This window comes from Theobroma cacao, chromosome 3, assembly GCF_000208745.1.
Source record: "Theobroma cacao cultivar B97-61/B2 chromosome 3, Criollo_cocoa_genome_V2, whole genome shotgun sequence".
Lineage (NCBI taxonomy): Eukaryota > Viridiplantae > Streptophyta > Magnoliopsida > Malvales > Malvaceae > Theobroma > Theobroma cacao.
The window spans coordinates 24,857,286-24,881,187 of NC_030852.1; the positions used below are offsets into that span (position 1 = coordinate 24,857,286).

At 34.6% G+C, this 23,902-nt stretch overlaps 4 protein-coding genes across 4 annotated transcripts; 1 reads left to right on the forward strand and 3 right to left on the reverse strand.

Annotated features, from left to right (window-relative positions):
• On the reverse strand, positions 41 to 3,747 carry LOC18604956 (calcium sensing receptor, chloroplastic). Its single transcript, XM_007037680.2, has 6 exons — positions 3,330 to 3,747; positions 2,821 to 3,066; positions 1,601 to 1,793; positions 1,197 to 1,338; positions 494 to 625; positions 41 to 402 (listed from the first exon to the last, which is right to left on the reverse strand). The coding sequence occupies exons 1-6, from the start codon at positions 3,582 to 3,584 to the stop codon at positions 171 to 173; spliced, it is 1,200 nt and encodes a 399-aa protein (XP_007037742.2). The 5' UTR covers positions 3,585 to 3,747; the 3' UTR covers positions 41 to 170.
• On the reverse strand, positions 4,195 to 7,253 carry LOC18604957 (putative disease resistance protein At1g50180). The gene has a single exon (XM_018118055.1). The coding sequence runs from the start codon at positions 7,116 to 7,118 to the stop codon at positions 4,440 to 4,442; it is 2,679 nt and encodes an 892-aa protein (XP_017973544.1). The 5' UTR covers positions 7,119 to 7,253; the 3' UTR covers positions 4,195 to 4,439.
• LOC18604958 (cilia- and flagella-associated protein 20) lies at positions 8,588 to 15,085 on the reverse strand. Its single transcript, XM_007037682.2, has 5 exons — positions 14,868 to 15,085; positions 14,726 to 14,757; positions 14,389 to 14,630; positions 9,073 to 9,309; positions 8,588 to 8,974 (listed from the first exon to the last, which is right to left on the reverse strand). The coding sequence occupies exons 1-5, from the start codon at positions 14,918 to 14,920 to the stop codon at positions 8,966 to 8,968; spliced, it is 573 nt and encodes a 190-aa protein (XP_007037744.1). The 5' UTR covers positions 14,921 to 15,085; the 3' UTR covers positions 8,588 to 8,965.
• LOC18604959 (ethylene-responsive transcription factor ERF095) lies at positions 17,928 to 18,784 on the forward strand. The gene has a single exon (XM_018117264.1). The coding sequence runs from the start codon at positions 17,993 to 17,995 to the stop codon at positions 18,695 to 18,697; it is 705 nt and encodes a 234-aa protein (XP_017972753.1). The 5' UTR covers positions 17,928 to 17,992; the 3' UTR covers positions 18,698 to 18,784.

The window sequence follows — 23,902 nt, forward strand, 5'->3', positions numbered from 1 at the left end:
TTGGTATGTATTCCCTTATTATCCTCGTCAAATTTAAAAATGAGAAGAAAGAAGATGTAACATTAATGAAAGAATTACAAGAGATTATTCCAAAGAGAGATCTCTGATCTAAAGCAAAGAATGCACATTCAAGCATTTCTTTTCTACTTTTTTGACAAGGCAAAAAATGATTATTCTGCGCCAGGAAGGAACTTTGTGCTGGCTGTACCAATACGTTTGACAGCTGAAGGGATAACCCGGGATGGTGACACAACCTCCACCAAAGAGAAGTTGTACGTATCTGTTCCTAGTGAACTCTGTAGCCACCCTCTGCTTCCCGAAAACCCATCAGCTACCACCCAGCAGTTGTTAAATCCCAGACTTTTTAATGTTCTCGCAGTTATTTTTGCTGAATCACAGTAGCTGAACATTCAAAGATTCGAAAAAGGTTAATTGTAATACTGGATTTTTTAATGCATTGGCACAATGAGATAGGAAGGGAATAAGAACTCACGAGTCCAAGATGACGATGTTTGAACCTTTGTTCACTTTCTTGAGATGAGCAATCTTCAAGGCTGCAATCTCAGCTTCCACTTTCTTTGCATTTCTCACTAGTCCTCTTAATTTGCTTGGCAACTCTTCCAAACTAAATATACGGAAGCAGTTATGAATAAGCAAATGCAGCTTTAGATGGTAATAGGACCGCAAGCAAAGAGGACAAATGACACAATAGCTCAGTGTGGGTACAATTCTGAGTGTTTACTGACAAATATTAGGCAGCAGATGTCTGCTGTGATCAAATAGAACCATAGAGATTAATACATTTTATTACCAAAATATTTCCTTCTCAAAAGCATTTTCAGCTTAGTTTCACACCACATCTTTTCAAACATTTTAAGGGTCAGGCCAACAATTTTGACTGTGCTCTTTTATTTTATCATAATGCTTTAAAGAAAAGAAAGTTTAAGAAAACTTTTCTTCTAAGCTGCAGAAGTGCTATTTATCCAATTAGCCACATTGGATCTCTGCTTCAGCAATCAATTACCAGTTAAGCAACCAGTCAGAATAACTGATGAGTTGGTGAGAAACAGAGAAGCAAGACATGATAAAATCGTAGAATTTAGTAGAAAAGCACTACTGCACTATGGTTTTTTAGTTCTTTACTGTCAATTTACCACAAAACTAAATATACTCATCGAAGCCAAATATTTACTTACGGGATTGCAAACATCCTCTTTTTAGCACTAGAGGGGAGGCGAGGAACACCAGCCCTGTCCTTGTCCTTGTCTGATCGAATATCAATCATAATGTAATTTTGCATAGATATTAAATCAAGGGCTTGAGCAGGAGTAAGATCACCTAAGGAACAACAGAGAGGCAACATGTCAGCTGCATTCTATAACATTAAGTTCCCATGAAACATACCAAAAGAGGCTAAAATTTGAAGAAATTCATGCCACAGAACCAGAATTCTGTTATTTTCCCAGATTTTAAGCAAAATTTAGTTTACATATAGAGAAACCTATAATCTTTTTTCTTCTTTCTCTGTCTTCTTTGAAGTACTCTGCAAAAAGAATTCATGCTTTGAAGCTAATTTATATCAGAAAACAGCAACAATCACCTTTGTAACCACGAAGACCATACGAGATGGCAGACCAGATGGGAGGAAAGAGGAGGTATGCAACAAATAATGCTCCAGCAGTTCCTACAATTGTTATGGGGTCGGAGGATGTGATGGTTTCAAAAGTTGAAGAAGCTAAAGGCTTGGCTGCATCAATCACCTTTGTAGTTTGTTTTGCAGCATCAGCCACTGTCTGCAACCAAAATCATTGCATGACTTTTACAGACACTACTATCTTTAAGTAAACCCAGCACTACAAATAAACAGATATGATCAAAGAAAATACTTTAGCAACCTGTCTTGCATTACAAGAACATAGTACATTTACAGATTCCAGAAAATCAAGCCTGTGAATGACTCAGCATTTTAGCTAGAATTTGCTTATGCATTATGTGGGCACCATTGGACTAACAACTTGAAATTCAGATGAGATCTAAATAAGCAAATGTCATAGTTTCATGCACATTAAAGATATCAGCAGTGCTTCTGAATGCAACAACAAGCTCACTTAAATTCTACATAAAAAATTGCACGATTGAAACACAAGTTTTTCATTATTATCAGTCTGCCACGAATAAAAGATTGAAAAATTTTTCCAAAAACAGTTTACTGGGCTCCAACCCTCCATATTTATCACATGCACAGCCAAGGATAATGACATGGGTAGGTCCTTACACCATTTCACAAGCACATTTAGCAAAATCTTCTTTGAACGGGACAGCATCCTAAACCACTTTTAACTATAGTATTCCTTAAATAAATCTTCTTCCAAATCCTATACAAAGCCCAGTATGCTTATCCAAATTTCAGATCGGTTTCCAGCCCGATTCAAGTCATGCTCAAGGGAAGGTGAAGAGTGATAAAATCCTCACTAACTTAATTTCGAATTCAATGGAAACACTGCAATTGGAAAACCAAAACAAATTTCTAATTTAACATTTCAGTGCGTGATTAGCATTCTAACGAACTTCAAAAACAACATTTAATCCAATGGCATGGTGGGTGTCCACAGCTGGGTAACGAAATTAAGCATTACATTCAACTCTTCCACCTAAATCAAAATGCAGTTTTACTTTCAACAATGAAAAACAGGGCTCATTTTATAAAACAAATGAAGTTGAAAATCTGAATATCATGGAACGGAAGAAAATTTTCATTCTCCTCTTTTTCGACTCCTTTTTACTTTTGATATGCAATTGAATGAGGAGTTAGAGGTGAACCTTAGCAGCACTGAGAACTGGCTCAGTATCAAGGCCGGTGCTTTGAATTACTTCTTGGGCTTTCTTCGAAGCCTCAGATATTGCTGGAGAAGCAGCCTTCAATGCCTCTTCTCCAGCTTTTTGTGCAATAGGCATCCCTGCATCTATGGCTGGCTTCAATGCTTTCCCTACAATATCAAGAAATTGCTGTACAGTATCAAAGGCAGTTGAACCTGCTTCTTGAACCTGATTCAATGTTTTCTCCACCTGTAAAGAAGAAGCAAATTTTGAACAAAAATGGATGTTACTTATGACTACTGAATAAGACAACTTCATTATTGCTTGATTACGATTTTGGCAGCAGCACTATGCTTTTGACAGTTATTTAAGAAATGGGTATAAACTGAATTATGGGGGAAAAAAGGGAAACAACTTTTGCTTATCTATATAAGAGTGGGAAACACCTGTTTTCATTTCAAGAATTCTAATTTAATGTCTAAAAATAAATGCAATCTACTTTGACTTCTTACTTCAGTGAGAGATGAGACTATCTGTTCTTTGCTAAGGCTGACAGCTTTGGCCTCATGGGGAGGTGAAAATAGAGCCAATAGAGAGATAGCTGTTGATGTTGGCAGTGACAGAGAGATGGGTTTAAATTGGGGTTTCAAAGAAACTTTGCTTGTCGATGACGCTCCCGATGGTGAAGGAGAAGAAGGGGAAGAAGAAAGAGGAGGAAGAGAAAGTCTTGCAGTGGCTGAAACTCGGACTGTCATCTGCACTGCCATTTTCTCTTTGCCACCAGTGAATGTGAGAGAAAGACAGAGACGCAGGTACTTGTGTGTTGGTCTATCTTTGGTTGTTTCTGTGTGAGGCTGAGGCAGACAGGCAGTTGAATGTCTGGTTCATGGGTTTTCTGATCGAGGATTGTGTGATGAGAAATAGAAGGTTGAGAAATGAGAACTGAGGGGAACATGGTGGCCAATAAATGCGGCTATGTCGTCGGGCCCCATCATATCCTACGTGACATTGCAAAGATTTCACTGGAGCCACCAGAGCCTCTCCAACATGGCATGGCATGGCATGCACTTTGACTGCTTTATTATACATTTTTAGAATTTTTTGGCATAAGAGATTGAACCCAGGGCTTGTTGTAGATTGGTTAATGCTTGTTGCTGTTGGATATTTGCCATAGGGGTTCTGATTCCAGGTTCACATGGTGAAAATTTTGGATTCAAATTTTGGGAAGGACAGAATAAGATTAACCAGATTGAGATGGAAGAAAATTGCATCCCGCTTAGGCAAAGAACAAAATGAAAATTGAAGAAAGTTGGCAGTGCTACGAAAAATGGTCATTTCTTTGTCACATTTTTAAGTTTTTTGTTGATCATCATCATCTGAATCACCTTCATTGGTTTATTGCCACAAAAGGAGAAATGTTCTTTGAAAATAGAATGGATTTTGTGTCTTTGAAGAGTGTTTTCTAGTTGGTTTATGTTCTCTATACATACCAACTGTCATCATTCTTACAATGTTTTCAAAGAAATTTAGAAGAAAAAGGAAAACAATGATAATGATAGTGACTAAGAAGAGAATAGCCTTGGAAAGCTGAAGCTGTAGCCATTTTTGGAGAAACCGTCTTCTTACACTGGAAGCACATGTTCAATTCTGTACCAATTCTCTCCCTTGCGATCCCGAGCCTTCATCTCAAAATCATGTGGCAGGTAGCCTAGTTTCAAATTGCTGAGAGTAGTCACTGGCCATAATCCTCTTGGAACAATCCTCAATAGCTTACACTCAACAATGTGTAACTCCTTGAGATTGGCCATTGCGCCTTCCTCTATCCTCCATGCCCCCACTGAGTAAAGGAAAGACAACTTCAAGAATTGGAGTTGAGGGAACCCCCCACTAGAGCATACCATTCGCTTTCCCACATATGCAGAGTGCTTTAATTTTAAAACTCTCAAACTTGGTAGCTTCTCCAGCGTTACCATGGGGTCTTCCATCAAGAAAGAACCATGTAATGTTAGTTCAGTAAGGTTTGGTGGAAAATCTTGGACGTCAAACAACTTGTGCATGAGCCCTCCCAAATATAATTTGTTGAGACGGATGTGACTTGAAAAGTCCATAAATCCTGGAATGGTAACCATTGTGACGTCCTCCCTTCTAGTTCTTGCATCTAGCTTCAAGCTTTGGAGCCCTTTGGAGTTGAAAATCCATCTCCTAAAAGCTTCTTCTTGCAGAGTAAAATGGCCTACTAAGCTCAAGTGTCTTAAGGTGGTCAATTTGTCCAAGCCTAGCTCGACAGAACTAGTTTGTCCAATACAGAGGCCCTGCAATGTTTGGAGACTAAATAGACAAACATCCTTAGGTGGCTTCACTACCATCTCTCTGATCTTATTGAAGAACAAATGTCTCAATTCCGGTAGCTTCCAAATAGAAACAGGAATTGGATCAACCAGTGTTGATCTTAAATCCAGTGTTTGCAAGTTCAAAAGCCTGCATATTGATGAAGGAAGCCGCTTCAACCAAGTTCCTTCCAAGCCCAGGTATCTCAAATGAATGAGGTTCCCAACATCAGAGTCAAGTAGACCAATGTGAACACTTTCCAAACCAAGAACTCGCAAGAGTTTAAATTTTTTCAAGTCCTTCAATATTGGTTCATTCTGATCAAAAACCAACAAAGAACGGATTCTTGAACTATCTCTAGCTTTAGGAGTGATCCCAGAGCTTGTAGAGAGCCTACGAGGCCTTGTTAGAAAGCAATCCTTGACATCTCCATGGATGATATCAAAAAATCGATCTTCCTTAGCTTTCTTTATGGCCAGTTCTCTCAAAAGATCATGTATGCGAATTGCTTTAATCCTTCCATTAAATTTCTTTGCAGCAATTTGAACCATGCTCCTCCCCACTAATTCTTCCAAGTAATCCTCAGCTACATCTTCCAATGGTTCTTGGCCTCTAGGCTGCACAAATCCTTCTGCCACCCATAACAGATTCAAACTTCTAACAGAAATCTCAAAATCTTCAGGGAAGAGACCAAAATAAAGAAAACAAGGTTTCAAGTAGTAAGGTAAATCATGATAACTTAGTGCTAAAATATCTATGCAATATGTTGGATCTTGAAGTAGCTGCCAATGTGCACTTTGCAGAACTTTGAGCCATTTTTCATAGGTTGCTTCTCTTCTTGACAACTGACCTCCTAGAACTACAATTGCAAGAGGTAATCCCCTGCATTTCTTCACAATTTGTTTTCCTAGCTCCTCAGTCCAAGCAGGTAAACTTGTCATGGCATTCCATTCCAGGCATATCTTCTTGGACAACAATTTCCAGCTATCTTCATCACTAAGAAGGCACAGTTCATGTGGTCGGCTTCGTGGATCAGCATGCAAAGCAACATCTCTGAATCTAGTAGTGAAAATTATTCTACTTCCATTCTTGGTATCTGGAAAGACTGGTTTTAAATCATCCCAAGCTTCTTTATTCCATATATCATCAAAAACTACAATAAATCTTCTTTGCTCCAGAAAACTTGACAACTCTTCTTCCATTTCCTCTCTGTGCATCCTTTCTAATTCCGCCTTTCCAAGCCCCATAACCCTCCTACACAAATCTCTCAATATGTCTCCAGCTTTGTATTCTTGAGAGACATAAATCCAAGCACAACAATCAAAATACTTGTTGATATTGCTACTACCATAAATTTTCTTAGCAAGAGTGGTCTTACCTAGACCAGCCATGCCAATGATTGAAATAATGGAGAGCCTTAATTCCCCATTAATTAGCTGATCTTCTAGAATCTTTATGTCCTCGTCTGTACCAACAGTTTCCTCTTCAGAAGAGTGAGGGTATGATCGTCTCCTTTCCCGAAGAGAGTTGACTGCAAAACTAGTCCCTTCTACCCTTTTACCAATATTTTCAATTCCATAAGTTGACCTACCATTGCTAATATCATGAATTTTCAGCTTGATCCTGCTTATTTGCTTGTTAAGCTTATAACGTGCAACCAGTTCATTCAAGAAAAAAGGGTACCTGTTGAAGAGCCTGATTGGCGCTTTCTCTTTCTGCCGCATCTTTTTGAGGATGTAGCTATCGATGACATCTGCTGCATCATAAGCAACTTCTCGTATGTCTGCCACCCAGTTTCTAACTCGCTCATCACCATCTTGTTTTGCATCTGCATCCTTAAGAAAGCATAACATTCTCCTTAATTCTCCCTGAATCCATTCAACTTGGTCCCGTACTCTTGCCAAGGAAACAGCTTCATCCACCATTTGACTAGCAATGTTTTCAATGACTAAGGAAACAATGTGTTCAGCCATTTGTTGTTCTTCTTCGTTCCTGGATTTCTCAGCCTGCTTGGTTACTTGGCAGAAGGAAGCAGAGGACTATAGATTAAGAGCTTATGAAATGTTTCAGGGAGGCACTATGTTTCAAAGTTGACCAGAATTATTTGATCAACCACCCAACACCAGAAATTTTAAGTTTAAAGTCTATATATTAAATATATTGTTACAAATATTTAACACCACAAGTCCACAACCAATGGTTTTAATACACATAACAACAGATCTAGAATTCCTCCTCTAACCACGTGGAGGGCATAAGAAAAAAGAGAAAAAAGAAAAAAAAAAGTAGAAAGAGAAAAAAAAATAAATAGAAAGAGGCCGGTGTGCAACGCACGGGCCATAGTCTAGTGATACTAACATAAAACTTTCAGCTCCTTCAACATTATTTATTTTATCATTTCTTTACGTCAACTTGATTAAGAAATAAGAAGGCAAAGATCATATCTGCTGAATAGTCATAAAGGCAAAGTGGATCATTAAGTCATAACTGCTTTATGTTATTCCTTCACTTGAATTTTTTTTGGTTTTATCATATCTACAGTCCCTACGGATTAGAGCCATCATTCTTGACTGGAAATTTTTGTTGTGTGAACGGAAAGTCTGGTGACAACACCATACCGACATGTAAGCTCCCACATGAGGAAAGATTATGCATATGTTGTGGCAGAATTTGTTGATCAATCCAGTCAATTATCGTTGTAGAAATATGCAGATAGTATATAGTTTGTGTTAAATAAAGAGACTCAAATTAGATCATAGTGATCATAGGCATTGAATACAGGCATAGTTTATCAGAATAACATCGTAAACAAGTAAGCTGAAAGTGGAGATAATGACCTGAGAGACATACTGAAATAATATGGAAGTTTGAACAAGAATCTATGTGAAAATGGATAGCTACCATCTTATGCAAGTTTTTCCAACTATGCCTTGTTCCCCAATAAATCTAGAAATCTGTTGACAAGTGTGTTTTTTTATGAATTAGATATAGCAGAGTCTAGTAGAAGAGTCTGGAGGAAGATCAACTTCAACAACTAACAGCTCTGACTAAGTGTTTTAGGTCAGAAAATTTTATACAGCAGATCCCCTTTTACAATGTAGATGAACCTGCTTATTAGATTCTCATGACGCAAATCTAGACTTGTCTGGATTGAAGCCTAAAAATACCAAGCTTCAAAAATGGGTTTGTCCTAATTCATAGTTCACGCACCAAGAAAGATACATCACTGCATATAACACTCAAAAGAAGCCTCAATGTACAGTTTATAATTTTTTTTTCATATTAATTTCCAGCAAGACTTGTGCATGCATTTCAAATAAATGCTTTCACTATCACTAAAAATTCATCTTTACACGAAAAATAACCACGCAGAATGCCAGGGAATTAATGAAATATCCAAACATTTGTGCGAATAAGTTCCCCAGGAATCAAATAAGAAGGCTAAAATAAAGTGCTTTTGTGCTCTAATTTGAATCCAAACTGCATTTTGAGTTTCAACAAAACTAACATTTAATATTGCATTTGAGATGCCAATGCACTTATAAGAACTTTAAGTACCGATTTCCAACCCTCAGTTGACATAGTTAAAGTAAAGATCCACAATTATGAAGTGCAAAGGCTAACACTTTCCTCAATATAAAAACCTACTTAAATTCCGTTTCGTAACACCATTGACAAGAATTGGTTAATTCTATTGCTATTATAACAACCATACACACAAGATTAAACTGGATGAATAATATAGAATGGTAAAAAGTTATTAAATCTCGAAGCACAGAAAATTGGAAATTAGGGCTTCAGAGTGCTCCAATGAAAATTTTCAAGCCTTCTGCAATAGCCAAAAAAGATATGCATGAGTATTAAAGATACCATAACACACATATAAGCCTTGACTTTGAAGTTGGTAAAATTACAAATCATTCTTACCTGCATTGGAAGATACAGTTTAAATTCTGGTGGGAGTTCCTCTTCAGAGTACAAGCGATCAGAGAAATATATCCTCCGAACGCGGCAATTTGCATGGACCTGAACTCGCAGAGTCTCAACATAGTTGGTGCCATAGGCCCTCCGGGTATAATCAGCCAGATTCAATTGAATTTGATTCCAACCCTCATCCAATCTCAGCGGCATAGTACAAATGTATGGCTTTACTCGAGTGACAGCCTAGAAATTCAAATAAAGTTGAGAAAACATCTAAGTAAAACAACAATCCGCAATATCTACTTTTCAATTCAACAAAACAACAGCTTCAGTACTTAATAAGGAAGCAGATTTTTCAGAGATTAAGCTCCAAAAGGGTAGCTACACCCACCAAACCTTATAATACATGAGCAGCACCAACAATGATGATTACCAGTCAATACTAAGCTAACCAAAGACCTATTAAGTTATCATGAAATTTACACTCTATGGCAGGAAAGAGAAAAAAACAGCTGTCTTATATTAGTACGTTAATAGCGTCCATCCATCCTTCATTATCATAGTGTCTAATGGCCCATTCTCTACCAAGAGTGCTTGGCATATAGTTCGTCATAAAAGACCAATTGAGGATTTATTTGAGTTGGCTGTAGAGTTATTCATGGATGGATACCAGATGATATGCAGCTTAAAACTAAAGGGTTCCAATTGACATCCAAATGCCAAGGGCGCAACTCAAAGGAATCACTCTTTCATATTATGTGGCAATGTCCGAAGGCTAAAGAGGTTTGGCATTTCTTTTCCCATTTGTTCCAAATTCATATTGTTCAACCCCATAATATTTTGCAGGTAGTAATGGCATGGCGTTATTATGGTGATTACATTAAGAAGGGCCATATTCGGGTTTTGATGCCTATCTTCATATGCTGGTTTTTGCGGGTTGAAAGGAATGGTGCAAAACATGAAAACCTTGGTATGAACCCTCATGGGATCATATGGAGAACAATGAAGATATTAACACAATTGCATCAAGGAAACTTAATGCAAAAATGGAAGTGAAAGGGTGATGTTCAATTAGCCAAATTGCAGAAACTCTCTTTCCCAATCAAAGCACCAAAACACCCTCAGATTATTAGATGGTTGAAACCCGCACTCAATGAACTCAAATTGAATGTCGATGGCAGCAGCAAGGATAATGCTCAAAGGGCAGCAGGAGGAGGAGTTGTGCGAGATAATGCAGGTAACCTTGTATTTGGTTTTTTAGAAAACTTTGGTCCTCTAAATTCAATCTAAACTGAGCTCCTAGCACTTCCAAGGGGTCTGCACTCATGTAGAGATTATAATATGCATCAGTTATGGATGGAAATGGATGCTAAGGTGATTGTGAATTTCATAGTAAAGGAGGACTACGGTTCACATGAAATTAGATACACGTTAGCTGGTCTTGTTTAAAAAACTTCTCCTTTAGAATTTCTCATATTCACCAAGAGGGTAACCAAGCTGCAAACTTCTTATCAAATAGAGGTTATCTTCATCAAGGCTTGCAAATATTCAACAGTGCATGTAACAACCCGTACCCTCGTTTAGAAGTCAATCAAACCCTATCAATGAGACGAAAGGTCACTTGACGTAAATTTAAGTACCAAAGAACGGTGACTGGTGAAAAAAATATTTTAAAATAAAATAATATTTTATGAATAAAATAATATTAAAATATTAATATTTTATTTATTATTGACATTAGTCAGAAAGGAGGGTAATATGATTAATCTAAATGGGGGAGAAGAAGTAAGTAAAGATTTTGAAAAAAAACGACGTTAGTGGGATCCGCGTGTCTTTATTAAATAAAGCTAACGTGGATAAGTATATATTTAAATATTATGGTGATACCGCAGTGAAGTGTAAACTTTATATTTTATTTGTACACGTGTAAGGGAAGAAAAATATAAGAAAATTAGAGTTTAAGAAATGTTAGAAGAATCCAATTATAAAAGATGAAAGTTTGGAGGGTCACACAGTAAATAAAGAAAATTTGAAAACTTATGTGTAAATTTTAATATTTGAAGTTAAATGGGAATTCACTAACCAAGGAAGGTTAGATTATGTGAAATATGAGATATACATGTGAAATTTATTATTACATGTAAACTATGGTATGCAAAAAGGAAAAGTTAGTAAGGGACATATGAGACTCCCACCATGTGAAGTAAAAGAAAGAATAAAACTAAAATTTATTTACATGTAATGTGATTGGTGATCAAATGAAGAAAGAAGAGGGTGAGTTGCATATGATTTGAATAGGTCAAAGAATGACTAAATAAAATATGAAGTAAATGTAATGCATGGAATAAAGAAATCAAAGAAAAAGAATGGCAATGCAAGGTGACGGGTGGAAAGGTGATAAAGCCTTTTTGCTTTGGAATTTTATCATATAAAATACAAGAAAAAAATGTCAAAAAGCCATTAAGTCTTGGGCAATCCGCCCATGCAAAGAAAATAAAAAGAAAAGAAAAGAAATCAAGAAAAAGAACATTTAAGAAAGGTTCAAAAACTTTTTGATTTGCAATTTTAACCAAGTGACAGAAATAAGGAAATTGTCAAAATAACCAATCTTTAACAAGCCGCCAATGAGAGAAAAAAATGAAGAAAATTGAGTGGTGAGACATTTGGGAGAATCCACTCACAATCATTTAGCATAAACAATCAAGGATCAAGCCACAATTGTCTTACATTTTCTCAATAATTCAATTTGATCCAAAACCAAGAAATCTGAAGCTCTTTGGTAACAAAATCTCACATTCCTTGTGATTCACCAACATGCACAGTTTTCTTTTGCCGCCACAAACATTTTCAGACAATTACTAACTCATTTTCTAAAGAAATCACAACTAAAAATCAAAATTCTACTTACCTTCCTTAACTTATTCTTCTTACTCCTTTCTTTCTTTCTTCCTTTCTTCTTCCTTTCTCCTTTCTTCTTCCTTTCTCCTTTCTTTCTTTCCTCCCTTTTTCCTTTCTTCCTTTCTCCTTGCTTCCACGTCGATTTTATCTTTTTTTCTTTTCAAAGTGCAATTTTCTCATGGCAAAAATGTTTGCCGTTCTTGGTGTGGGTGAATTCTCCCAAATGCCCCACCACTCAATTTTCTTCCTTTTCTTCTCTCATGGGCGGCTTGTCAAAGATTGGTTATTTTGTCAATTTCCTTATTCCTTTCATGTGGTTAAAATTGCAAGTCAAAAAACTTTTGAACCTTTGACCTGTCACATTTCTTGACTATTCTTTTTCTTTGATTTCTTTTCTTTTCTGTTCACTTTCTTTGCATGGGCGGATTGCCCAAGACTTAATGGCTTTTTTACATCTTTTTCTTGTATTTTATATGATAAAATTTCAAAGCAAAAAAACTTTACCACTTTTCCACCCGTCACCTTGCATTGCCATTCTTTTTCCTTGATTTTTTTATTCCATGCACTACATTTATTTCATATTTTATTTAGTCATTCTATGACCCATTTTAATCACATGCAACTCACTTTCTTCTTTCTTCATTTGATCACCAATGCACCAATCACATTACATGCAAATAAATTTTAGTCTTATTCTTTCTTTTACTTCACATGATGGGGTCTCACATGACCCTCACTAACTTTTTCTTTTTGCACACTATAGTTTACATGTAATAATAAATTTCACATGTATATCTCATATTTCACATAATCTAACTTTTCTTACTTAGTAAATTCCCATTTAACTTCAAATATTAAAATTTACACATAAGTCCTCAAACTTTTCTTTATTTACCGTGTGATCCTCCAAACTTTCATCCTTTACAATTGGTTCCTTCCAATATTTCTTAACCTCCAATTCCTATCTATTTCCCTTCCCTTACACGTGCACAAACAAAAAAATAAAATTTATACTTCACTACAGTATCACCATAATATTTAAATATATACTTACTCACACTAACTTTATTTAATAAAGACACGTGAGCCTCACTAATATCGTTTTTCTTCAAAATCCTTCCTTACTTCTTCTCCCACACTTAGATTAGTCATATAATCCTCTTTTCTGACTAATGTCAATAATAAATAAAATATTAATATTTTAATATTATTTTATTTATAAAATATTATTTTATTCTAAAATATTCTTTTCACCCGTCACTACTCTTTGATACTTAAATTTACGTCAAGTGACTCTTCGTCTCATCGATAGGGCTTTATTGACTTCTAAACGAGGGTACGGGGTGTTACAGTGCAAAAGGTGAATCACGGGGTATTCTTAGACTTGATAGATTAAATCTACCTTATGTTAGATTTAATAATGTGTACGGGAGTAGTACTCCTGATTTATTTCTTGCTTAATTCTCCTAATTTTCAAGTATTCATTTTCAACATGTAAAAGGAAAAAGTAATTCCTCTAAGTATTCTTCACTCTTTAGTATACTTCTGGAGGTAAGGTATATGTCCCCTCCCTTATGTACCCGTTAATTGGAATTAATAAAACTTTTACAGGGTGGCTGGCCCTGAGAGCTTTTTCCAGCCATTAAAATAAAAGAAAAATAGGAGACTATCCCAGATGAAAAGAACAGAATGACAATTTCCAACTCAACAAGAAGTAAAGGGGCATAAATCAACAGAACATCAACACCAAACTTCTTTCCATCCCAACACCATACATGCCTGTCAGAATGATAGAAAGAGAGCACGTACTGATGGCTTCTAAACAGCAGACTTCGTTAATCATCCTGTGTTTCCTAACCAAATTCATATTGATAGAAAGAGGCCACATATTGATCTCATATAATTGATACAAATAGGAAAAGAGGCCACATATTGATCTCATATAATTGATACAAATAGGAAAAACATTGATGGGATCTAAACACGATAATTATCCAAGCCATATACATGTCAAGAAAATGAGTAATATATCGAGTAGGATCTACACACCCAACTATCTTTTTATCACCAAATGCATATCAACCGCTAAAACTAGGGCACGTATTGATAGAAAAACAACATAATCTACAGACTAATGCTACTTGCCCACCAAATTATCCCAACTATTTGCACTCCCAAAGACGGGCATATAATTATTAGATAAATTTCAATAACGAAGTCTACTAACTCATGGGCGGCTCCTTAAACTCATGACTATAACATTAGCGTTAGACCAATATATAATTACCACATCAACTGAGACAAATAGCTTAGACAAAAGTGTTGCACCAGATAGCATTTTCTCTTATCCACAAATCTAAAATACATTTAAATCCTCCATAACCAAAGAATACATATATTAGAAAAATTAGCAGACTTACATACTTGGAAGTTAGAAGCACGAAAACGACGTCGGACATTCTTATCATCGAGAATTTGAATCTCAAAAGTGAAATATTTCTTCAAGTTCTTGACAATCATAACCAAGAAGGGAAGCTTAATGCCAAGCGTTGCAGCAGGGTCAACAGGGCAAGTGATGTACGTTGATTGAACATTTGATCCAATTATTTCCAACACATTCGATTGAATATCTTCATCATGTGGTCGTTTTACATGCCCATTTACAACTGCAAAACAATTCCCAACAACAAAATAAAGCTAACAATTTAGCTAAACCTATAAACCATTCAATTTAAAAGGCTTGTTCTATAATTTTACTGACCTTCTTTATCCCAAATTTGCAGAGGTTTGCTCCTGTACAAAAATCCCAAAAAAAAACAAAGTTGAATACATAATAATACCAACGGAGCCAAAAAAAAGGGGTAAAATATAAGCAAAAAGAAAGAGAAATTAATAAAACGTACCCGAGGCTGTATAAAATGGAGAGAAACCCAGATTGAAAGGTGTTTTTGAACATCTTCCAAGGTTTCGCCGTAGGAAAAAGGGCATTTAGAGAAGGAAGTAAAGGTTTTTTCTCCGATATCAAAAAGCCCTACAGATTAAACGGTCCACGTCAATGACCAAATACTTATACTAATTTGCTTAAAGAATTGAGTGCTTATGTAGACATATATATTTAATTAACATTCCACGGAAATAGTGCAAAGGACTTATTTGTTAGAAATAAAAACTATTGGTATTCTTTTCTAAGGATATAAAAATTTTGACACTTTAATATATTTAACATTAAAATAAAAAAAATACATATAATTTTGAGATGTTCAAAAAGGATAAATAAATTAAAAATGGAAAAAAATATTTATATATTTAAAATTAAAGCATAATAAAATAATTCATCCATAATTACTCAATTTAAATTTAAATAATTAAACGAGAGAGACATCTTGTTATGGATATCTATTTGATACATGTATGAATCCAAAACTATACTAATTTGACAAAGTGAAAGTCTACAAATATGCTTTATATCATCATAAGTATTCCACATGTGTATTTGGTTAATAGTAATAGTTGTATGTAATGTCTTGTTATATTGTAAGAGTAAATCTTCTCTTTTACAAAGATGTTTAAAAATATTCATAAATTATTTACAAATTTTAAAATAAATTTTTATTTTTTATTAATTTTTTATTTTTATTTTGAATTAAATAAATATTATAACTAACCATTTACTAATTGATATTATTCGAATTGCTATTTCTCATTTTATGATTACATGGTACTGATGTGATGTTGATATAAAAAGTGAAAATGTCGCATAGTTTTAACATCAGGTCATATTAACATGTTAAATTATTATTAATTATAATATGTCAATATATCACAATAACATTACGTGACATAAAATAATAAATGATAATTTGATTAATAATAATTAATTAATTATTATTTATAAAAAAAATTTTGATTGAAAATAAAATTATAAAAATTTGATTAAATATAATAAAAAAATTAAAACTTTGTAAAATAATTTACAATTTTTTTACATATTATATAGATTTTTTTTGTGAAATGATACGGACGGATTGTTTTTTATTAGGTGATGTAAAGTGTGGACTTGTTGGGCTTTGAGATCAACTTCTCTGAGCCCACGTTCCAAACACTGTCCTAATTCATGGTCTCCCCCAAAACTGGAAAAGCATTATATACAAAAGTAAGTTTTATATTACTTAAAACACTATAATTTCCTTTTTATAGCATCTTCTTCATATTAACTTTCCGAGCAAGACTTAGGAGCCATCTAAACCAGATGCATTTCACCATCATAAACTTTACATAAATAAAATACTATAATGTTGGTGAATTAAAGTAAACATTATATGTAGAGGTTCTTCCCATGTGTTTTAATCTGTACCTGCACAAAACAACAAATGAACCCATGGTTTGGAGAGTAGAAGATCTCCCTAAGGCTGAACAATCCAACAAGGAAAAACTAAATGACCCTTCATATATGTATATCATCTATACCTGAAAATGGCAGTAAAGAGTAGAAAAACAAAAAAGAAATTAAAAGGAGTGAAAGGTAAAAATAGAATAAGTTGATAAGGAATCCAACAAGAAAGCTAAAAAAGGTCCTTCTGATGTATTTGCAGTGCACAAGAAGAGTTGTAGCTTTTGAAAAGCAAAATGAGCTACAAAGGATATGGCATGTTCTTTAAGACCAAGGCAAAGACACCCATTATCAGACAAAATACCAAACATTAGTTTTTAGTTTTGAGGTACAGCAAAGGGGTTGATGTTGGAAAGAAAACGTGGGGGGGCTCTGTTTGGTTTGGCACTTTTTGAGGTGTGAGTTTTGTTTGTAGGTTGTTGGATGTATGCTACTAAGGGTATTAATTAGGGTAAAAATCTGATTTAAATCCTGTATTATATAAGCAATAAAACATCTGCTTATGTCAGTTCTTTGGCCTTTTGGAGTTTTCTGCCAACTACTTGAGCTCTAGTGTTCCACTTCAAATTCTCACCTTAGTCGGCCATCCTCAAATTACTAATAATATTATTCTCCAGAGAGAGAGCGAGAGAGAGAGACATCAGATCCTTGTCATATGGTAGATATCAGAGAATTACAGTTATAACCCTTCTGATTTCATGCATTGATAGATAGAAATTTAAGATAAACTTGATGTGATTAACAATGGAACCAGTTCACACAAACTGCCCTATCAAATCAATTGGCCCCGTGCATTTAGCTGAAATGAGAGAAGATTTCCTTGAACTTGAAATAGATGCTTTGTTACGGGATCTGTCAGTCTCTTCAAGACAACCATCTCAACCCTTTCCTCATAGCTAAAAGATCAAAGATCTTCCATTTAAGAGACATGAACTGACGACCAAGTGAATAGCCACAAAAGTCCAAGAGTTTTAGAAAGAAGACTGGCATTGATCTAAGACAGGAGCAGTACATATATGTCGCTACCCTATCTAGCTTCACTTATTCAAATTGTTGTTGCACCATATGATTCATGAAAATCATAAGGGGGATATAATACTTCACACATAAGAACAAGGACTTCTTAATTTGGTTTTCTCATTTTCTTTTTCAGGGTATCTTTGTCCATGTATTGATCTACTAAATTTGTTTCCTTCTAATGTATCTTTGTCCTAATCGTAAGATTTATATATCTAACCTACCAAATATACAAGTCCAGAAGGATGCCAACAATCCAGAAAGTTGATGATGCCTGATATACCTTTCATTCATATCCCTCCAAGTAGCAGTCAGAATTATATATGAATGCCTATTTCTACTGAACTTTATCAGCAAATTAATTCTCTATCCATCATCTTGCTAACCTAATTCAAATAGAGGCTGCTTGTTATTTAGCTATGATGGTAGGAATCTAGTGCTGCACTTATACTTTTTCTCATTATTTATTTATTATTATTATTTTTATCACAAACATCAAACCCAAAGCAGACAATCAACATGACGGTATCCCAAAATCATTCTATTAAGTCTCCATTATTCCACAATATCATAGCAGTTCCTCCTCAGTTTTGCTCAACCATAACCCTTTCTCCTCCTATCATGGACAGCATGGATAGCTCAAGAACCATACCGTCTCATCAATCTCAAAGCCCTTGCAAAAACCATATCTCAATTCCACTTGAAACAGAAAACTTTCATGAAGATAGTGAGAAAAGAGGCAAGAAGCTTACAAAAAGAGGAAACAACGACAATACTGGGAGGAGATACCTTGGGGTGAGACAAAGGCCGTCAGGTAGATGGGTGGCTGAGATCAAGGACTCTTCACAGAAGCTAAGGCTATGGCTAGGGACTTTTGATAGAGCAGAAGAGGCTGCCTTGGCTTATGATAGCGCAGCAAGGCTTTTGCGAGGAAGGAATGCAAAGACCAACTTTCAGTATCATGGGGTAATGAATACCTATGAAGAGAACTGCAATCTACTAGGAAAGAATCCAAGGCTTTATCAACTTCTTCAGCTAACAATCACGAAGAACCATGCAAGGTCAACATTTCTCAAATCCATTGGTACTGTTCCTTGGCAAAATCAAAACATAGGAAACAAAGTCGACCCTGTCGATTTTGATACGCTTGTTGAGGAAACTATATTTTGTTCTCCGACTTCAGATCAGGATGAGGGTAGTAATAACAATCTTTCCCAGCTCTCACTTGGCAGTTCTAAGGTTTATTCTTCTGTTGTTGTAGCTCCTTCCTTTTGTGCTTCTCTAGATCAAGGAGGAGGAGAGGGAAAAAATTGTCAAGATGCCTAATAACTCAAATCGCAGGTCTTCGTTTTTCTTTTTTTCTTTTTTTTGGTTCTTTTTCATGCAAATCAGTTGACTATTAGCTCTGTGTGTATGAAGACATGTCATGTTGTAAATTGATGCTGTTCAATTATTCAATACATATTCATGTTTGATTAGTACTTCTAAGGGAAAAAGTTTATGCTTTTTCTTTTTTTAATAAGAAAATTAATTACATCAATGAGGAGAAGAGATAAATTTGTCAAGAATCAAGATGCTCTTATAATAGCTTGAATCAGTACTGTCTGCAGATGATCAGTTGAGGATTGGCTTTGCGTAAACAAAGACTACTTTTTGATGTTGTAAATTTTATTATGACTTGACCCATTTCCATTAGTGTTTGATTTCTAGTTCTAGGCTCTACTTAATCATCACATATTCTTGATCAATTCTTGTTATCTTGTCTATGATTTAGCACACAAAATTAATGGAGTTTGTTCTGGCAACGAAATTCTTATATTCCAAGCTTATATATGTATCTGAGCTCTCCTTTGAATCTGACATATGCATGCTTAAGAATGCTTGGAGGAAATTATATAAACCTTTATGTTGGCTGCTTTCAAGACTTATCAGTGGTATAATTGAACATGTAGAAAGAGAGCCGGTTGCTTCCCATGCTACTTGTTGCTGAATTACAACAATATTTTAATAGCAAATAACTGTTATATAGCTATATATATATATATATATATATATGATGTAAATGTCATGCCTACTACATACTTCAATCTACAAATCATCATTTCCTCTTTTTTTTTTTCTTTGGTATGGTCTTAATATTAACATTGCCTAATAGTCGAGAGATTTCTTCATTCATTTGAACAAGGGCAGCACACTTGAAAAAATGATACTCTCATAAAAGGTCGAGCCATAGTACTACTTTACAGACAGACACTTTGATTTTTTTTTCCAAGCAAGAAAGAAACAAAATAAATAAATAAATATTACAATAAAGTACAAACATGAATGACGTATGATGTAAGAAATCATTCCTAAATTATTGTAATGTTGGGCAATGTACAAAATCTTTTGTCGTCAGTTATATTAAGGTGTTGGTTATTATATATAAAATAGTATCAAGTGCTGGTCTTGCATATTCCTTTGAAAGATCAGCTGGTGATTCATTGCTATCGCCATTGGCGGTAATTTGGATTTCTAATCACGCCATCCCTTCTTTATTTTATTTTATTTTTACTGGAAATTAAAATAAATGGAAGTTACCATTGATAGGTTTAGGGGAGCTATAGGTACCATGGTTGCAACAGTCAGGCAAATGAAATCATTTTCATTGGAGGTACCTAATCAAGTCACGACATTGAAGCCGCCATTCGCCAGCTTCCCTGCCATCACGTTCTCTGTCAGCTGAGTTTTGATCCAGGGGACACCATTTTTCTTAAAACCAGCATACGAGTTTTCTGCAGCCTTTGTTTTGGAGCCAATGTTGTTCTAAATCTGCCTCACATCTTATATGGGTAAGTTCGTACCTAACATGTTTACCATCTAGGCCTTTATGTGTTAGGTTTAAACCCAAAATAAAAAGAGAAAAACGACACTTGCGGACCAAGGGCCATTCTGGCCCAAATTGGTCGAACCAAAGTCCCAAACTCAAGCTTAGACAGATGGCACCCCGAGAGGAGTCAAAATCCCATCACCTTGCCCCACAACCAGAACAAACAAAAAAGAGAGACTACAGCGTAGTAACAAAGGAATCACGAAGCTGAAAGAAAATTCAGTTTACTAAACCTGAAAAGAGAAAATTCCATTAGAATGACAAGCAAACATCGAGTACAATAGGTGCAACAATTTTCAACCTAACAACAAAGAATAGGATACAAAACAACAGAATATCCTCAGCTTGCTTATGCTCCCCCTGGATTCTTTCCTTCTCTTTTGGAGCTCATATTTATGCTCCCATAACCCAACCTTTTTTGTTGGAACCCCTAGTCACTAGAAGACTAAAGAGAGAATTTAACTTGATTTTATTTCCACTAAAGCTTTTGGTTGATGGGATTTGATACCAGATTCCGTTTGTTCACATGAAAATAGCAGATTCTTTCACAACTTGCTACCTGTGAAACCGTAATTATCCCTCACTTTCATGCAGCAATGACGACGGTTTGTCCCCCCACTTGGAAACTTCATTTCAAAGGATAACTTTTTTTACAAAGAAAGAAACTTTTAACTACCTCTACCTGCTCAGAGAAAATGACACATAAATGGCCGCACTTAATTCCTATTTACTACCATGTAAAGTCCCACACAACTGCAGAACAAAAATATACATATACAAAAAAGGGTACACTATCCCTTCTACTTTCTTCAGTTAAAATGGTGAATCTTCAACCATCATCTGTAACCGAGACCGAAGTACATGGGGGCCTTACCGGCGTTGAGACCATAGGCAGAATCTCATCTCATGTCATACCAATTTCAGTCATCAACAGAATCTTTACAACATTATGAGCTTCCAGAATTGCCCACACCAACTAATGATCTAAACATTGCTAATCCAAAAAATTCCTTGATGAATGCAACTAAAATGAACAATCAAACAAATCGACACAGCATGCTTTCCATTCATATTCAAAATAACATAAATGACGAAACATTTAAAGGAAGCTCCATTTCTCTCTATCTTTCTTAAGAACCTTAACAATAAATAACATGCCAAAAAGCATTATGGATTACTCATTACTGGTACAAATTCAAGCAGAAAGAAAACAATGTCTAGCTCTCAAAATGGTTCAACCTTGCTCAACATAATGACTAACAAAGCACTAAAATACCAAGAGTAAACATGCATCCATGCACAATGTTTTTAACTCTAGATTTATCACATATGAAAACAATATAATCCGGAATTTATTTAAACAAATAAATTATAATTGAAAGAAGATCAAGAACATTATCCAAATAATTTCCATAAGAAGAATCGTAGCATAAACGATTGGGAAAAAAAAGTATAATATTTCAGATGCAATCTTAAAAATAACATAATCAACACAAATTTCAGAAACAAATTACCACTTAGCAAGCAAATCGAAAGGCATTGAATGCATTTCAAAATCTCACACCAAATTTTGGCAATACATTCATTTGTCAAGGAGCTCATTCACCATTCATTTACTTCCTACTACACAGTACACATAAATAAAAACATCAATCATAATTAGTAAAAGTAAAAAAAAAAAAAAATAGTAATAAAACAGCTTTGATCAGTAGCCCGGTTGGCTTCACAACCGGGAAACGATAAGGAAGTTCCTTTTGGCTTCACTGCAACCACCTAACATTAGGCCATTATTTGTTAATAAATTTTTTTAAAAAAACAAAAAAAAAGACATTTTAAGGTAATTCATACTACAAAATAATAGAAAAATAAAAATGACCCAGATAGTGATTCTTTCTTCTTATATTATGATTTATAATTTTGTTTAAAATTTCTCAGCAACCAACGAGCAGAGAAATTATAAATAACTCTCATTAATTTAAAAAAAAATTGTTGCTTTTGCTTTAAAAAAACATATATTACATAAAAGAAAGAAGAAATTAAAGAGAGAGGTAAGGCTCTGGATGCAGAGGTTTATCGATCGAATCATGTATTTGTGTTATTCTCACAACAAAATTCCCAGGAAGAGATCGATGAACCGCTGCCTCCAGTGTCTTTAACCCTTTTTCCTTTTTATTTCCCAGTAGTCACACTAAATCTTTCACTTCTCACATAAAAAATAAAAAAACAAACGTCGAATTCCACAGATCTGTACAAATTCAACCAAAACAAAAACCTTCCAATGTATTGTGTATATACAAATCTATAAAAGTAGAATTCAAGGATGAAAAAGAAAAAAAAAAGAATTGAACCAGGAAAAAATCTAAATGCAGTGTCGCCGTTGCCGCACGCTTCTCTCTCGCTCTCTTTAATTTCCCTTTTTTTTTAATTTGATTTTCTTTTTCTCTCCTAAGTGACAGACGAACAGTGACTTTTTCCCTTTTTTTTCCTTTTGGGAATTTTTTTTTTCTTTTATTAGTATTTTTTTCAGTTAACAAGGGGAGAGTTTTTCGTAAATTGACGGTTTTAACCCTGTTGGTAGTGACCTTAATCATTGGAGTGCGGTGGGCGAATGAGGGAAGGGCTTCAAGGGAGGGACCACTTTAAAAGCAATAATACTAACAAATTTGGATAATGACGTGTCTTATTATGGGTTGCTCTTCTTTTTATAAAGAACAAAATAGGTTTGCCCTTTCTTCTTTTCCCTGAAAACTTTAATCTCGTTTTTCTTTTCTTCTTTCTCGTACCGAGTCAAAGTTGTACACGTGTTTGGTTCCTGTCATTTGTCCTGGCATACGGCGCAGAGGAAAATGGCTGGATGTTATCTTCCACAAAAGGAAACTTTTCATAAAATTTTTTTAATAAAAACACAGTTGCGAAAATACTAAATAAATTCCCTAATTATTTCAAAACCTTTCTCCTTCTCTCATTAAATTAAAATAAATTTAACGTATAAAAAAAATAAAATGAGTTTAAAATAAAAAAATTTCAATTTCAATTATAAATTATAAAAAGTAAAAAGATAATTCGTTTTGTGCTCACCACATATTTAAAGTAATTGACATGAGATGCCCGTTGCATAATACTAACACAATGATGCTTGTAGAAATACAAAAAAACTTTAAGATATAGGTATGTAACATTTTTATTATAAATTAAAGTATAATGGTATTAATATATAAATTTAAAATCTTAATATATGGCATTTCAACAATTGGAGATTACATTTTTAGAACTACAATTTATGGATTTGACCTCTGTGTAGAAAATATAAGAGAAGTCAGTTATGAATGAGTTTATCCAAATTTTAAAATGCTAACACCAAATGAGGAGAACATAGAAGAGGGTATTGTTTGGAAGATAAGGAAAAGACCTATGTTACAATCAAATGAAAAATGCTGAAAATTTTGAGAGCTTGTCAAAGGAATTGAGACCCAAGGAAGAAATTTGTAGATTTCAACAAGCTGTTGTGCCCACGTGATGCTGCAGGGCATTATTAATTTAAGTATTTAATTATTCATTGTTGCACTAATTGACAAAATAATTATAAATTATAAAAAGTTAATATTTAAATTTAAAAATAAATTAAAATCTTAATAAAGTTTTTTATTTTTAATATTTTAAAT

Excerpts from the sequence above, each read along its gene's own strand:
- LOC18604956 (XM_007037680.2), bottom strand. The coding sequence starts at position 3,584 with ATGGCAGTGCAGATGACAGTCCGAGTTTCAGCCACTGCAAGACTTTCT. Across the intron at positions 3,067-3,329 it reads TAGTCTCATCTCTCACTGAA|GTGGAGAAAACATTGAATCA; the intron begins GTAAGAAGTCAA and ends TCTTCTTTACAG. Across the intron at positions 403-493 it reads AACATCGTCATCTTGGACTC|CTACTGTGATTCAGCAAAAA; the intron begins GTGAGTTCTTAT and ends TTGAATGTTCAG.
- LOC18604958 (XM_007037682.2), bottom strand. The coding sequence starts at position 14,920 with ATGTTCAAAAACACCTTTCAATCTGGGTTTCTCTCCATTTTATACAGC. Across the intron at positions 14,758-14,867 it reads TCCATTTTATACAGCCTCGG|GAGCAAACCTCTGCAAATTT; the intron begins GTACGTTTTATT and ends ATTTTTGTACAG. Across the intron at positions 14,631-14,725 it reads GCAAATTTGGGATAAAGAAG|TTGTAAATGGGCATGTAAAA; the intron begins GTCAGTAAAATT and ends ATTGTTTTGCAG.
- LOC18604957 (XM_018118055.1), bottom strand. The coding sequence starts at position 7,118 with ATGGCTGAACACATTGTTTCCTTAGTCATTGAAAACATTGCTAGTCAA.
- LOC18604959 (XM_018117264.1), top strand. The coding sequence starts at position 17,993 with ATGGACAGCATGGATAGCTCAAGAACCATACCGTCTCATCAATCTCAA.